General features: G+C 47.2%; 1 protein-coding gene across 3 annotated transcripts in view; it reads left to right on the forward strand.

Annotated features, from left to right (window-relative positions):
* The first annotated feature begins 7,163 nt into the window (after positions 1-7,163).
* The window catches only part of LOC135900145 (kinesin-like protein KIF2A), a 65,198-nt gene continuing 57,464 nt past the window's right edge, over positions 7,164-14,897 (forward strand). The window contains exons 1-2 of one of the 3 annotated variants that reach the window (XM_065429586.2): positions 7,164-7,416; positions 8,028-8,105. In XM_065429586.2, coding sequence (XP_065285658.1) covers positions 7,356-7,416; positions 8,028-8,105 — 139 coding nt within the window. In that variant the 5' untranslated portion in view covers positions 7,164-7,355. The remainder of the gene's footprint in view (positions 7,417-8,027; positions 8,106-14,897) is intronic. The other 2 variants (XM_065429584.2, XM_065429587.2) reach the window with 2 other exon arrangements.

The following is a 14,897-nucleotide window of genomic DNA, read 5'->3' on the forward strand; positions in this document are numbered from 1 at the left end:
CAAAGGGTAATGTCGTCTGTGTAAATGGTATAACCCAGTAGCGGACACCGTCTAGCGTCCGCGCAAGTCTACACATGGCGAGGTTAAAAAGTAGAGGAGAGATGATCGCTCCTTGAGGCGTACCTTTGTTGGGCATTTGAAACAGTTCGGATTTGACAAGTGATATTCCTATCGTAACCTTCCTCCCCGTGAGGAATGCCCTAATGTAAATGAAGACATTTTATCCACAAACAATTATATTAAGCTCGGAAATTATCGATTCATGTGATATAATATCAAAGGTGCCCTTCAGGTAAAGAGCTAACGATAGGTGCTCCCCACCCTTGGGTAGGCCTTTGAGTACCTCTCCCTGTAACAGGAGGAACGCGTATCGCATCGAGAGGCCGTTGCGGAAGCCAAACATGGTGGCTGGGAACAAGCCCCTGTCTTCAATGAAATGTTGAAGCCTAGTGTGTATGACCAGTTCGAAGAGCTTTCCCACTCAAGACGTCAGTGACTGCAATCTTAGTCATGAATGAGAGCAAGGCCGGGCTGTCATCTCTGAGCGCTGCGCGGGAGGCTTTTAGCCGTCGTCGCCAAGCGGCGTCGGACCACGCCGCGGATATCGCGCGGCGAGCTGCTTTACGGGAGAGTGTCCGGAATGCAACAAGCATCGCACCGTCAAGATAAGTGTAGTGACCGCCTTCGCGTCCTGTCCGTTCGTGCTTCCACGCTGCGGAAGTTCGCGGCGTCTCTTTGCATGTCTAGCGACGCCTGTGGTACAACAGGCGTCGCGCGGTCGAACGATATGTGTGTGCCCAAGCCTAGTCACAGTCATGTGTAGCCACCGACCCAGGCATAGCTGTCATGTCTGGCTTAGCGATGATTGTATACCTAAGTGTAATCCAACAGTTAACTACGCTAAGCCAAGCTTTCGCTTTGTATATCCAGTCTGAGCTGAGCTAAGCCGCAGCCAAAATTTTTGCATGACATGGGCACAAAAGAATTCAAAATTCAAGCGCAGGTGTTTTTAACAGCGCAGCCAACATGCGCAAGATATCATACTTCTGTTGAGACCATCCATGTGGAAAATCATTCCTGCTTGTGCTTTACTTCGAAACTTCGCTGTGCAGGTTCATTCGAACAATGTTTCCCGACAGCTCTTCGTTGCCTGATTCTTTGTCATGTTTCTCAAGAATTTCAACAATTCCTTGGTCTGATTGGTTTTTTTTCTGCTTCGCTTCATTAGCGCGCTTACTTTTTTGTTTTTGTTGTTGTTGTTTTTTTTTGCTTTGCTTCATCAACGCGCATATCGTCGGCCAAAGCCGACTGGAGAGGAAGCGTCCCGCGGAAGTTTGCTCGTACGAGCGACTAACAAAGACGCCATCCCATTGTCACATTTTCGCGCTAACCAAGCCAACCATCGAGCAGAGCTAGTTCTTCGAATTCCTTTCGAGAGCAAAGCGGTTGACCGCGTGAGAGGCGGGGACGCGAGCTTGCTTCGCATCTTTCTTCGTCTACAAATTAAATTGTGAGGTTTTACATGCTAGGTTAGGCACGCCGTAGTTGGGAGCTCCGGATTAATTTTCAACAGCTAGGATTCCTTCAAGTGCATCAAGTGATAGGCACGCAGGTGTTTTTGCATTCCGCCCCATAGAAATTTAGCCCCCGCAGCTGGGATTTCATCCCATGACTTCGTGCTTAAAAGCACGACACCAAAGCCACTAAGAAAGCTGCATGTGGGAATACAATGGTCAATTATTTCGGATGGGAAGTGAGTGGTTTCTTTTATGTTATAACCGACTGAAGGCGGAATTCCGTAAATAGGTGCATCTACGCAAATAGATTTTTTTTCTCTCTTGGTTCCAGTTCAAGAGAAAATGGGTCGGCCTGGGTTATTTTCTTTGTGTTTTCAGGAGAAGATGAAACCTGCCTGCGGTAGGGCCTAAATGAAGCTGGGATTTGGAAATGGCATCACTTATCCGTTATTCTTTTAGAAGGTCACTGAGGGTTCTACGAAGGGCGTATTGAAATGCAAACGCGGGGTTTGTGTGTACATGTTTGTAAAAGATAATGTTCTTTAGCTGGTGACCGGCTTCTTTTATGTAGTCCTCGGTATTCATAGTTATGATGGCGCCTCCTTTGTCTACTGACTTTATAACTATGTCTGTCCTAGAGCGAAGGTTTCTTAATGTTTTTTCTTTATCTTTAGGTACGTTTTTGTGGAAAGGCTTTCTCTTTTTAATGTTTGAGATTACATCCTGCTGAACTGCCTTAACGTATATGTCGAGGTATTTGTCACGTTGTAGAGGAAGAGCAGAATGCCTGGCTGACGGTAGTTGCAGATGTTCATGCGGAACCTTATGTATGTCATGATAAAACTCGCGAAATCTCAGACCGCGGGCAAAGCTGTCCAAATCCTTGTAGAGGTGGAGCTCGTTCTAACATTTGGCGGCGGGGCAACAATTTAGACCTTTCGACAAGACACTGAGCGCTACATCAGAAAGATTTGCGTTGGATAGATTAAGTACAGTTGGCTGTGTTTTTGCCCTAACCGAAGTAATGTAATTGCTGCCAAACGAGACTTTGTAATCCTGGGTGCCACTTAAGAGATATGGACGTTATCGCGCTTGAGTTCCTTTTCTTTTGGAATGGATAACTGCCACGCTTTTTTTCCGATGAATACTTTTCTAGTAAAGAAACCTCATTCTCTGTTAGGGAATGGTGTTTAAATTAACATTCCTCCTCTCAAATCAACGCAAACTAGACTTACGCTTGCGTTGATGCTAAGGGAGAATGTTTTCGGATCCTGTCGGCGCACAAGTTTATTACGTTTGTTTAATTGTGTACTGCACAGTACTTGGTTGAACACGAGTTTATACAGTCGCGAATCCATTTAAAGCTATGGGAACGAAGCTTCGGCAAATCCATGTACGACCCATCATTCTCATGCTGGCTGAACCGCTTCGCTTGAAGCTCCAGTAGACACTAGCGCCAGAGTTTCCTCTAGTGATTATTGGGGGAAACTCTACGGGTGCCTGACATAGACGCCGGCTATCTGTGCAGGTCCGGAGTTTCAGTAGGCTGCGCGCGCGGCGCATCTTTGTAGAACTGCCGCCGCTTGTCGTCCAGTTCAAATAGAGTAGAAAACAAGCAGTGCTGACCTGAAATATTGACGCAATGCTTCAGAAGATACATATTTTCGCGTAGAGTCAGTGCGGCATCCCAGGGAAGCGAGCCGATATGAGCGGCCGGGCTTCGATAACGGCTCTCACTGAGGTAGCACTCGCCGTCTTAAAAATGTCGATTTCAGGAATACATCAGATAGAATGGTACGGATTTCTGGCCTTATTCGACGTCCCAAAGACGCCTCAGACCAGTTAGAATATATTTTACCCCTAAACGTGCTTAGAAAATGCTATAAAAATACCATTGGTATCCTCGACTAGTCGAAATCCTAGTAAGACCACGTTTTTGGCATGAAAACTTGTTAATTTTTTGAGGTGCGGGGCTGGGGAGGGAAATTGATTCAAGCTTGCTTCTCAGCCGCTTGCGGGTCAACGGGAATGTCCACAAGACTCAATTCCCATGTATTGTACAATTATTAGCGCAATTGTGGTACAATACACATGTAGAGAAAGAAGTGATACTGAAATTGCTCCCTTTAAATTTTACTGAAATGTCAGGACTACATCAAAACTTGGCTAGCTCGCCTCGCGTATCTCGCTAAGGTTTCTGGGAAATCGAAAGGTCAGAACTCCAGGCTGAAAGTTCCATGTCTTGTGGCATTGCGATAGAAGAGGGAATAGCTTAGTGGAACAATAGGAAAGGTGCCACTGCCGTTGTACTCTATGCAGAAACATCGGAGAAGATGATAAATGGTGTTCTGTGGGAGCCGGGGGGATCATGACAAAACGTCCGTACCGACATGGGACTTAAGCAATTCTAATAAAGGCATAGTTCTAGCAAACTCTCACATTCCTTTACCATGCTTCGTTAATTGTTCGAGCACGTTAAAACGGTGGTCGAAGACCTTTATCACATAATTAAATTACGGAAGAATTGAAGAAGTACTTATGTGAGAGTGATGTGACCTGACACTGCAACACAGTGAGACAAGAACTGCGCAGCAGAATCGTAGAGTAAGTGTGTTGTTTGTAGTCGTGGATAAGTCCGTTTTGCTGAACTTTGGGGGCTTAATTCAACAAAGCATCTCTTATTAGTATCGGTCCGCCTTTTGTACACGGCAAGCTACATTAACTGGATTCTGTCTTTGCGCAGATATTTTGATACTCCTAGGGGCTCGTCGTGGTATAAAGGCATAAAAAAGTATAATATTTGCGAAATTAAGGGTAGCTATATGTAAATGATTCAAGTGATAATACACGTACGCGGCATATCCATTAAAAATAAAGACGGAACATTTAGGTTACGAGGTGCCAGCCCAACCTAAGCGAACAAGCTTTTGCAATAATTCGGAAAGCCGGCCTTTGCACGAGGACTATGTACGCAAGAAGCGTGCTTCGGATGTACTCAACAGCTTCAACTATATCACTTTGTACGAATGCCGCGTCTGCGGCAGCTGAAGCTTTTTTTTTACTTTTATCTTTTAATTGCGCGTGCCGAAATATAAACTTTTTTCTTCTACCTTTGCAGTAGCATAATAGCTACAACGGCAAAAAAATATTTCTCTGTAGTAACTTCATAAATGTTTACACTGTGGGGTTCTCCTCCGTGCTCTTGGGACAAAGGAACGACAACACAGTAGTGCAAACAATCACAAGGGCATTTATTGCAGCTTTCATAGATCAATGCCTCCTAGCCGAGATGCTATCCCCAAAACATGCCGATGGGCGCGCGACGAATCTAGGAAGTCCGACTCACCGCGACGAGATAGCGAGCGAATATGTTCGCCTGGGTCCCAACGCCTGGTCGTTCGCGCGTACGGTCACGCGAACGGTGGCGCCTTCGGAGGCAGGCCACGCGAGGCGGTCTCGCAGAAGCATGGATCGGCGCCCGCGCGGGACGTCCGCGCCGCTTGACGATCTCGAACCTAAACCGGGAACAGATTCTTAGGGCCGCCTTGACTAACGATCTGTATTAATTGCCTTTTTTCACCCTTTGTCATCGGAATCGGACATGACTCACATGCCACCGCGCTGCCGTTATCGCTGCGATCTGCCTCGTGGCGTGTCGCATGGCAGAAGCAATGTGATATGAAAGCGAACATTACAATATACGTGCCATGCATTGCGTGCGCTACTATTGAAGAGTGTGATGGTGACGGCGCACGCTGTACTGCGAGATGTAGGAAGAAAGGGCGGCACTGCCGAACTAGACAAAAAAAAAAAATGACAGCCATTCGAATCTGTGAAGATGGAATGGCAGCGACGAAAGCTGATGACAGTCACAGCTCTCAAACGAAAAGCAAAGTGCTTTCGCTGCCATTCCATCTTCACAGAGTGGAATGGCTGTCATTTGTTCGTTCACTATTGCTGGAACGTTCTTCGTCGGCGTTCGTTTCGCGCCGGCGCCGTTTACATTCTCGTTGCTGTTCCTCCCGGCGCTCCTCGTAGGCATGTCGTTCTGCCGCTGTACGAACTATGTGTCCGCCCCATCGATAACATAGCTTGGATGGCTCACACCCGTTCAATAAATGGCTCATAGCCCCGTAGACGCGGCCTCCAAATTATGGCGACAGAAGAGCAGTGGCTATTCCGCCGGAATGATGAGCGGCAACGAGGACAGCTGCGGAAGACGACGGCGCTCGCGCCATTGCTGAAGATTTTTTTTTCTTTTGCAGAACGGAGGTAGCTGTGGAAGAAGACGACAACGACGAAAGCGCGAGTAGTGGCACTAGCGCGGTTGTCGCCGAGAATTTTTAAGTCCTCTTTGAAAGATATGCACGAAGCATTTTTTTTCGAAAACAACTGATCTTACCCGTTTGCCTGGGACTTCTCTGAGTCCCATGTGTGACAAGAATAGTTCAAGGGCCGCGCTGCAGGTTCCCGAGCCCACAGGGGTATGTGCCATTGAGCTTGGACCCTTTCTTCACTATCACCAGGATTGGCCCTCATGATGACGTTTTCTGTTGCCGGACGCCCCCCCCCCCAAAAAAAAAAAAAAAAAAAACTACGGAAAGTTATTCATGTACAGCGTTTGCTGTAAACGGCAGCCAAATAAGATATCTCCCAAATCTTATCGTTCTGACTGTGCGCTCTTAACAGCCTAAGAAAGGAAGTACTGTAGTTGCCTGGGTTAAATGCATCGGACTGCTGAATGGCGATCAGCAAGGTATAGAGGCTCGCAATAGCACGGCGAATTTGATCTCTCCATTCAAATATCTTTTTCTCATTGGCTATGACAGCGGGCGTCACAGGAAACCTGACCCAGCCCTTCTACTGACCAAGAGAGTAGTTACGAGAGCAACTTCGTGGACGTTGTCTGCGAAAAAGATCTGGGCCATTTCGCTTAATGGTTCACTTGCGACAGACCTGCACGCCGGTGGCAATGAACCGCAGCACGCCATTCCTTCCTCTGCGTGGAATGACCACTGGCACGCTTCTACCCGACTCTCCTCCAGTTCGTAGAGTAACCTGCACAAGGTCTGCTCACAAAGCTGACGGTGGTGGTGCACATAACAACCGCCATCTCTTCGAATGCGTATATCGCACTTCCAACCTTTGTCACAACCGAACCAGCAAGGCCATGTAGACGGCAAGGGCGAGTGATAGCCTCCGAAGCAACCAATGCACGCGTGTCTTCGAGACAGGGCCGCCGACGCGTGGCCAGAATCGCGAGCCATGGCAACTGAACCCAAAGCAAGCTGTCTGTGCGCCGGTTCCACCCTTAGCCGACGACGGGCTCGCTTAGAAACCGATTGACAGATGCGTGACGCATCCATACTTTGCGGTGTGGCCCGGGGTCTCTAACAGAAGGTGACCTGGAAAAGGAAGCAGAGCAGGGTTCGCCTTGAAATATCGTTGCCGTAACTTCTATTTTTTTTAATGTCCAAATGCACGCTCCAGCAACGCTTTCCATCGAGTGACAAAACCAGATCTCGAAGGCTATGCTGTTTATTTATGGGTTGCATGCGCGCAACGTTATTGCGAAGCCGGAGACACGTTCTGGCCACCATGTCCTAGACATTCCATTTAGTTGTTGAATTTTTGTAAACGTAGCGGTCAATCTTGGTTTGGCTGGCCACACTGGAGCGAGCAAAGCAGGTCAGCAACCAATGACTAATCGTAAAACCAGTTAGGCTAGCTGTCACGGGAAGGCGTTCAGTAACACTGGTTTTAGAGCTACCTACTCGTATGTGTTCCTGCGACTAATTTCGTCCTCCATCCAACCCGACTGTTGCATCCACTACCGCGATGGCTGCGCAAGTGGGAGGGCTCCGAATTGGCGTCAGCGTCGACATTGAACGAAGCGACGGTGAGGCTTCGCCTTGAGCGGACTTTCTTTTTTTTCAACTTAAGCCCAAAGTTAAGCGAGCAAGCACTAGCTTTACCGCAAAGAAAGTAACAGAAGAGACTGACCCTCTTTCTGAGCGATGCTCGTTTATCATTTTTTAAATATTTAAGACAGGTGAATGGTCGCGCTATCTTCGGAGTGTTTGACTGTTAGACTAAGCGCCCGAATGGTTTGTGTGTGTGTGTGTGTGTGTGTGTGTGTGTGTGTGTGTGTGTGTGTTTGTACGCGCTCTGAGTACGACATGTTTGCGCGTCGCTTGGCGGTTTACTTCATAGCCGCCCATGGCACCCTTTTTATTTTTCGGTGGTGCGTTTTTGGGCCAGAGGCGCCCTTACTAATCAAAACAGAACCCTCGCACAATTATGCCTGCGCGAGCTATCGCGAGACCTTTTCTTGGGTAAAGGCTCTGCAAAACGTACACCCTAGCAATTATTTGTTAATGTAACGCGAGCGTGGACTGCTCATCGTGTCAGTGACTTTGTAGCGGAGGGAGGTGACAGGATCGAAAACAGTGCTCGGGCGTGCAAGGCAATTTTCATTTCGAATGTAATCTGCTGTGTCATTCGCTTCAGGAGTGTTCGTCACCGCTACAAGGCCGCCAACACGCTCGGCGGTCGACGCTGTCACGATATTTTTAAAGGATTGCAAGGGTGCGTATACAGCAACGACTTCACAGCGTAATGGATCTGCTGCTACACAGCGAAACAATGACTTTACGTTAAGATTAATTAAAAAATGCTTCCTGCAGAAACTCCCTAGTGGACCTTGTGAGAGAGCGCGTAAGAATCATTCCGAGTCGCTAATCTTGCACTCATGAAATGAATGATTGCGTTGCTGAGCTACGCACACCGTGGCTCCCTGTGTCCGGTGTGACTGAATGTGCTGCAAGTATTGCTGTGATTTGCTGCAGTCTCGCAATTGTTGGACCTAATGAGCAGGAATAATCTAATTGGGCGATATAATGTATTCGTAATTATTATGAATTACGGTTGGGTAATCCACGATGCGTTATTCAATCACCTTCTTATTCTTGATTGGGCTTATTTCAAACTTAATTTTCTTAATAGGGCCTAAGTCATCTTAATTACCTGTAATTATTTTATGTTATCCTTAATCTAACGGTAACCAATCAAAATTAGATTTCATAATCATCAGTACCCTTAATTATTGTTTATGCGGCCTAATTGTTTTAACGGTAATTACTCTTGATTATAATAAAAAATTTCACCCAGGACAATCTTCATAATCCTGAATATTCGCAATAACTCTTAGTCAATAATCGTTACGCTTAAGCAATTTCGTTTTCATTAATCCGCATTAGGCCTCCTTATTCTTCAGCCTGAAGCAGTCCTATTTAGGTTTATTTCAACGTTCCTAACTTCATAAGCTTTTATTAACCTTAATTACTCCTAATACCCCTTTAGTACCAACTATATATGGTCGTATTTATAAACCTCAGTAGTCACGCGTAGTCATCAGCCATTCTCGTGTATACCTGCATAGGACCGCATGCATTCCTAAGCAGCGCGTGCTGTCATACATTAGAGAGACGGACGGACGGACTAGCAGATTACCGAGGGAAGCAGCCCTAGCATGCTTTCGCTTTCAAAAGTATCTTGCGCGTATTGCAGAAATCTCCGAGGCAGGCTAGTGTTTCGTATGCACTTCCGTGATGCGACGCCGTAACTTACCTTAGCGGAATCGAGACCGTGTCGTCGTACAGCACGGGAGAGCACAACGCGGTAGTTCACTGCTGAAGTGTACGCGTAACCTGCGACAATTACCCAGGCATGCATCACTTCTTTTCCTGAGCGCTTCTCTGTGGCATAATCCATGGTCCTAGAAGACCTGAAAAAAGAAAAGTTTGATCTGCTAGGCTTGTAAAGAAATTCGCGTCAACACGGGAGTGTGCGATGCGTGATTGCTGGTGTAGTCTGTTCACTTCGTGTCAGAGACCACGGCCTCTCTTTCGCTCATCAACCACATACTTGGTCATTTAACCTCGTTCATCACTTAGTCATCATTCAACCTCAAATCTTTTGTTTAACTCGCTGAAATTCTGCCTCTCTGGCATGGCGCGTTTTCTCTCCCGAAATTTTTGTCTGTTTAATTTCGCGCACTGAAGCTGAACTGTTCCATTTGGCATTTGTTTCCCTGACGATTTATTATATATTCGTCTTGCATTCATTGTGTTTTTCCAGGTTCTGTATATTCGCGTTTTGTTTGATCTCCCACGTATCGCAAAGCCGCATCTCCTCTTTATTATATAATCTCGGGGTCAGATAGGAGCAGCGTGAGCAATGCATTCTTATCACGCTCATGCGACTACGGCTGCAGCCGTTGTCATGGTTCCAATGGAGGCTCATGAGGAAAGACGTCACGGAAATCTGCGTATGATAGCTAAAAACAGGAAAGGCTTCTGTTGTGGCTGGAGCATGAACTGGCATGGAGCAAGAAAAGTTGGTGGCATTTGAAGTTTAGCTTTGTTTACTCGGTTTCCGCTCAGCTCGATGGCGGTGGGGCCGCGAAGCCTGCTTGTAGCCACGTCTCAATCGTGCTCTTGTTTGTTTCTTCCTCACTTTGCCTTTCGTAGCCTTTCGTTGGTGATAGGACGCGTCGCGACTTTCCAGTGCTATATGTCCGCGTTTGTGGGGCGCTTGACATTTTCTGTCTTTTTTGCATGCCCTCCTGCTTATCACACTGATCTCGTCACATGTCGCCGAGACTTTGGCTCTTTCGTACATATCTGGTGGTGTTGTTGTTATGGGTTTATTTAACGCTGTGAATCGATGATGCATTATTCTTCGTTTTGCACTGCGACTTTTCCAGAGCAATCGCGAGCTCTTGTCTTTCATGCGTAAATTTTCGTGTTTTCGCTTCTCTCCAAATGAAGGATTGCGCTCTCGGCGTATAAAAAATGCCAAGCTCTGTTATCTGCACCTGATGACCCCAAGTAGCGGTTCGAGGGCCGACATTCTGCAGCGATGATCTGAGGTGGGGTGAACACGTAAGCCAGTGGCTCTGCTCCACGGAGGGCGTTTTGCGCCTGCGCAACCGCGCATTGGAACTACAGTGCGCAGGTTCGTTTTTTTTTCTTTTTTCCCGTCTGCTAGATTAAAGCCCCTTAAACTTCATAAAGTACCGGCACGCTTTGAAGAATGCCGCCTCCTCCTCGTGCGCTCTGACCGAGGCCGACGCCGCATCGCTATTGGCCTAATAGCATCACGTGGGCCTTCGCGCCATTCGTCAGCGCCATTTTTGCTCGAGAAGCGTCTACGGAGTGGCGAGCAGCGCATGTTGGCGCCATTTCTACACTCGAGCAGTGTAGGCGGCGCCACGGTCGAGGAGGGAGCGTTAAAGAGTGGAGAAACGAGGAGTGAAGGCGGAGGAGGAGAGTGTCGCTACTTTACGAAGTTTAAAGGGCTTTATGCTATATTGTGCGGGTGCGCCAAGCTGCGTGCGGAGAATCAAAACTTAGCTGGCAGCAGTGACTTGTTGCTCGAGGAGGGTTGCACGAAGTCTTCCTTGCGGTACTACGTCTCATGTCGGCGGATGCGCCACCCTGAGCAAATGAACTGCATCGCCTACAGCAAACATTAGTTTTAACGCAAAACTTACTCTTTAAGCGAACCGCGGGAATTAGAGACGAGATTGTAAGCGCCTCCTCCACCCCAAAAAAAAACATTCGCCGACGCCTAGCATATCTTAAGGCTCAAATTCGGGAAAGCCGTGGCCTTTTGCGTGCTGTACACAAAGTAGTTTCGGTCGATAGGCGAAACACCGATTGCGATAGCAAATTAGTAGGTAGCTATACGGAGTAAGTGTAGTAGTTTTATCAGCCGTGTAAACTTGTAAACATTCTCTCACTAACTAAATTAACAATGATAGAATATGTAAGTGCGACTGAACAGACGCGCATTCACATTCGACCATATGGCTTCAAACAAACAAGCCTGCCAACGTTTTTTTTTTTTCTAAATTAACGAGCACGGTGGCACGCGCGCACAGGTAAACATAGCCACATCTTGCTCGATGAGCGCGGAAACTCGCTGTCAAAATGCTGGAGTGAGTAATTGCGGCACCAGCAGCGATTGGATTGACCTTCGCGTATCTCGCTTCAACGCGAACGAAACGTTGGAAGTACTGCGCACACGAAGCTACTCGCACTACGCGCACTCTGCAAGCATCTCGGATCGCTTTGAAGATGCGCGCGCGCCGTAAGCAGCTGCCGCCGCAGAACCCCCACCCCCCCTCCCGCCCCGTGCCTCGCACGCGACAACAGAGGCCGCGCTTACGGCCCGCATTTACCTCGGGTAACAGAATATAAATACCTTAGTATATGGATAAACGAAGCCAATGGATATATGGAAACACAGGAAAAAACCATAACAGTAAAGGGGAAGAGAAATGCAGCCATAATGAAGCACAGAGCGCTATGGGGATACAATAGGTACGAGGTCCTCCGAGGTATGTGGAAAGGTGTAATGGTTCCAGTGCTTACTTTTGGAAATGCGGTTGTTTGCTATAAATCAGGGGTACAATCAGGACTCGATGGGAACCAAAGGTCAGTGAGTCGCCTGGCATTGGGCGCTCACGGGAAGACTACAAATGAAGCTGTGCAGGGTGATATGGGCTGGACTAGTTTTGAAGTGAGGGAAGCTCGCAGTAAAATTGAGTATGAAGAACGGCTGAGGAATATGAAAGAAAGTAAGTGGGCTGGGAGAGTGTTCATGTATCTGTACAGGAAAAACATTGATTCACAGTGGAGGAAAAGAACTAGGAAGCTTACCAGCAAGTATGCGGCCTGTAAGGTGGACAACACAACAACAAAGGTCAAGCGGAAAGTCAGAGAAGCTGAATTAATCGCATGGGTGGCGGCAATGGAAAAGAAACCTGCCATGAGTAACTACTTCAGAGGAAAAAATGAAATTAGGAAAGAAACCATTTATGATAAATCAAAGGGAAGCTCATTACTTTTCGAAGCGAGTTCAGGATGCCTTAGAACACGCACCTATAAAGCGAGATATAAGAAGGAAGAAGCATGTGCTTGCTGTGGTGAAGCTAGGGAAACTACGGAGCATGTTTTATTAGAATGTGAAGACGTCTACCCAGTGGTCGATTTAGGCACCACTGGCCTCCTCGAAGCCCTTGGGTTCAGAGGGAGCAGTGGTAAAGCAAACGTGTCCGCAATAGACATTAGTAAGAGGCGACTGGAGGAATGGTGGAAGAAAAGTAGGGAAACGACAAAAGACGGAGACGTACAAAAGCACAGTTCGCAATAGGGGATCAGAAAATTTGGGCCTGGTAGTTCATTGTGTTTTTTGTGTGTGTGTCTTTTTTCATTCTTTAACCTAGGTAGAATATTAGGCAGTATAGTAGCAAGAGCTTGGTGGCGCAACCCACCGCCCCCGTTCCAAAGGGGACGCTCATAACATCCATCCATACATCACTCGCACGAGGGAGATTAGGCTGCTTTCGCATGCTCACCCTCGCACACTTTCACTTGCACATACAGCACACTGCGCGCGGTGACGAATTTATCGCCCTTAGAATTAGCACGCAGCCTCACGGCGACGGCAGCGAGAGAGCAAATGAGAAAGGAAAGGTAGGCAGGTTAACCAGGATTGAGCCCGGTTGGCTACCCTATACTGGGGAAAGGGAAAAGGGGACGGAAGGATTACAAGAAGAGAAAGTCTACTGGGGATATCATTCGGTCACTCAGTCCGGATCACAAACGCTGACTGAATCCAGTAGCTTTCAAATATTGCAGCAGAGCTTTTGAGGCGACGGCAGAAATGCACCTGGGGTGTCCATATAATCGCTATCGCAATGAAAGCAAGGTTGCCTTCCGGGCTCCGGTAGTTTGCTACCATACAGAAGGAAATTGTGCTACATTCCAATTATTTCCAAAGCTGTGAAGTCTCGGCAAGTCCAGGGTATATAGTAGGCGACAGGAAGCAACGCATTCGGATCTCACTGCGCAGCTTTGCTTGAATGCGTCAAAACGTAGTCTGCACCGGCGCTTCACGAAGCCTAGGCATTCTCTCGATGGTTCACGAACTATAAAGAAGGGTAGGCGGTCAGTTTCATTTTTGTTAAATTCCGCCCCGCTACACTGACGGTGGTGCGTTAGCGTGACGACAGGTATTTCAAATATTTTCTGGTGTTTGCGCCATTGTGGCTCTGTAATAGCCCAGCTTTTCCTTGTGGAATACACGTCCGTTAATACACGAGACTTGCAGTAGGTTGCAAAATATGCTGAGCTGGTTGCTCTTCTTCTTAACGACAGCGCAAATAGGACTGCTGGACGAACATGAGTCATTCGTCTTTCTATTCTTTCATCGTCCAATTCGTGCTGCCTTTAATTGCATACGAAGCATCACTGCCAAAGCTACTCCATCGCTCCGATGATCACACTATCACGACAGCCGTTTTGTGGCAAATTTGTTACGGTTTTCTCTTGGTTCGAACCTTTTTCTTTCGCTTTCAGCTTTTTTTAAATGAATGCCCGCAGAGCTAAAGAAACGCAGCGCAATAGTTTAGACGTGCAGTTCTTGAAGTGCGATACCTTACTTTTCGACCCAAATGACCCCATGATGAATTTACAAGAAAAGAATACTGCCTTGGTAATGCGATTAGGCAGCGCATTTGAAAGCAGTTGGCAGCACACTGCTTTGGCGATGTGATTATAGACTTCAAAGGCTTTTTTCCCCAAATCACTGAAGTTGTACTCCAGACATCAAGTGGCTATAAAACGTCGGAGTTGAGTGCGGCATCGGGTATTCGTAGCAGCAGTGACCGGTGGGTATGCCGCAGTAAATGCGAAAGGTGTCTAGTAAGCATCCATTAACCACTACGCGCTGTGCGGTATATTTTGCAAGGACGGACTATAAAGTTATTTTTTTCATGGTTGTGTCCAATTTTACGGGTTTTGCCATACTCAGCGTGTTATTTGCGCCAATGGTTATTTATAAGTAATAAGGGATCTGTGCATTCTGAACGGCTGGTGTGCATTTTCTAACACTTTCCTCTCCATCCTCATTCTAACCCCTACCTCCCAAACCCACTGTAGGTTAGCAAACCGGACGCTATTATGTGGTTAGCTTCCCTACCTTTGCTCTTTATCTTTCTCTATCTCAACGGTCGTGTAGTGTGAATGACCTTTTTTTGGTGGCCGACGCTGTGCGGTGTTGTCGGAAAGATAGTTTTCCCTTTTGTGCTGTTTTAATGTTAGATAAATTTACATACTATATCCCGCACTGTTTTAGGCGCGGGAGTCCCTTGCCGGCCGTAATTTCACAATTGTCGTATGCATGTTCTCTCCTCAGCAGCTGAATCCGACACGCAGAGGAGGCAAGGTCATCAGTTTGATGGTGCCGTATATTGACCGGTATTTGCCGCTGTAGTTAAATGAAATGAGCGTCATGTGTTCTGCACAATTA

The sequence above is a fragment of the Dermacentor albipictus genome, chromosome 4, assembly GCF_038994185.2.
Source record: "Dermacentor albipictus isolate Rhodes 1998 colony chromosome 4, USDA_Dalb.pri_finalv2, whole genome shotgun sequence".
NCBI classification, from domain to species: domain Eukaryota; kingdom Metazoa; phylum Arthropoda; class Arachnida; order Ixodida; family Ixodidae; genus Dermacentor; species Dermacentor albipictus.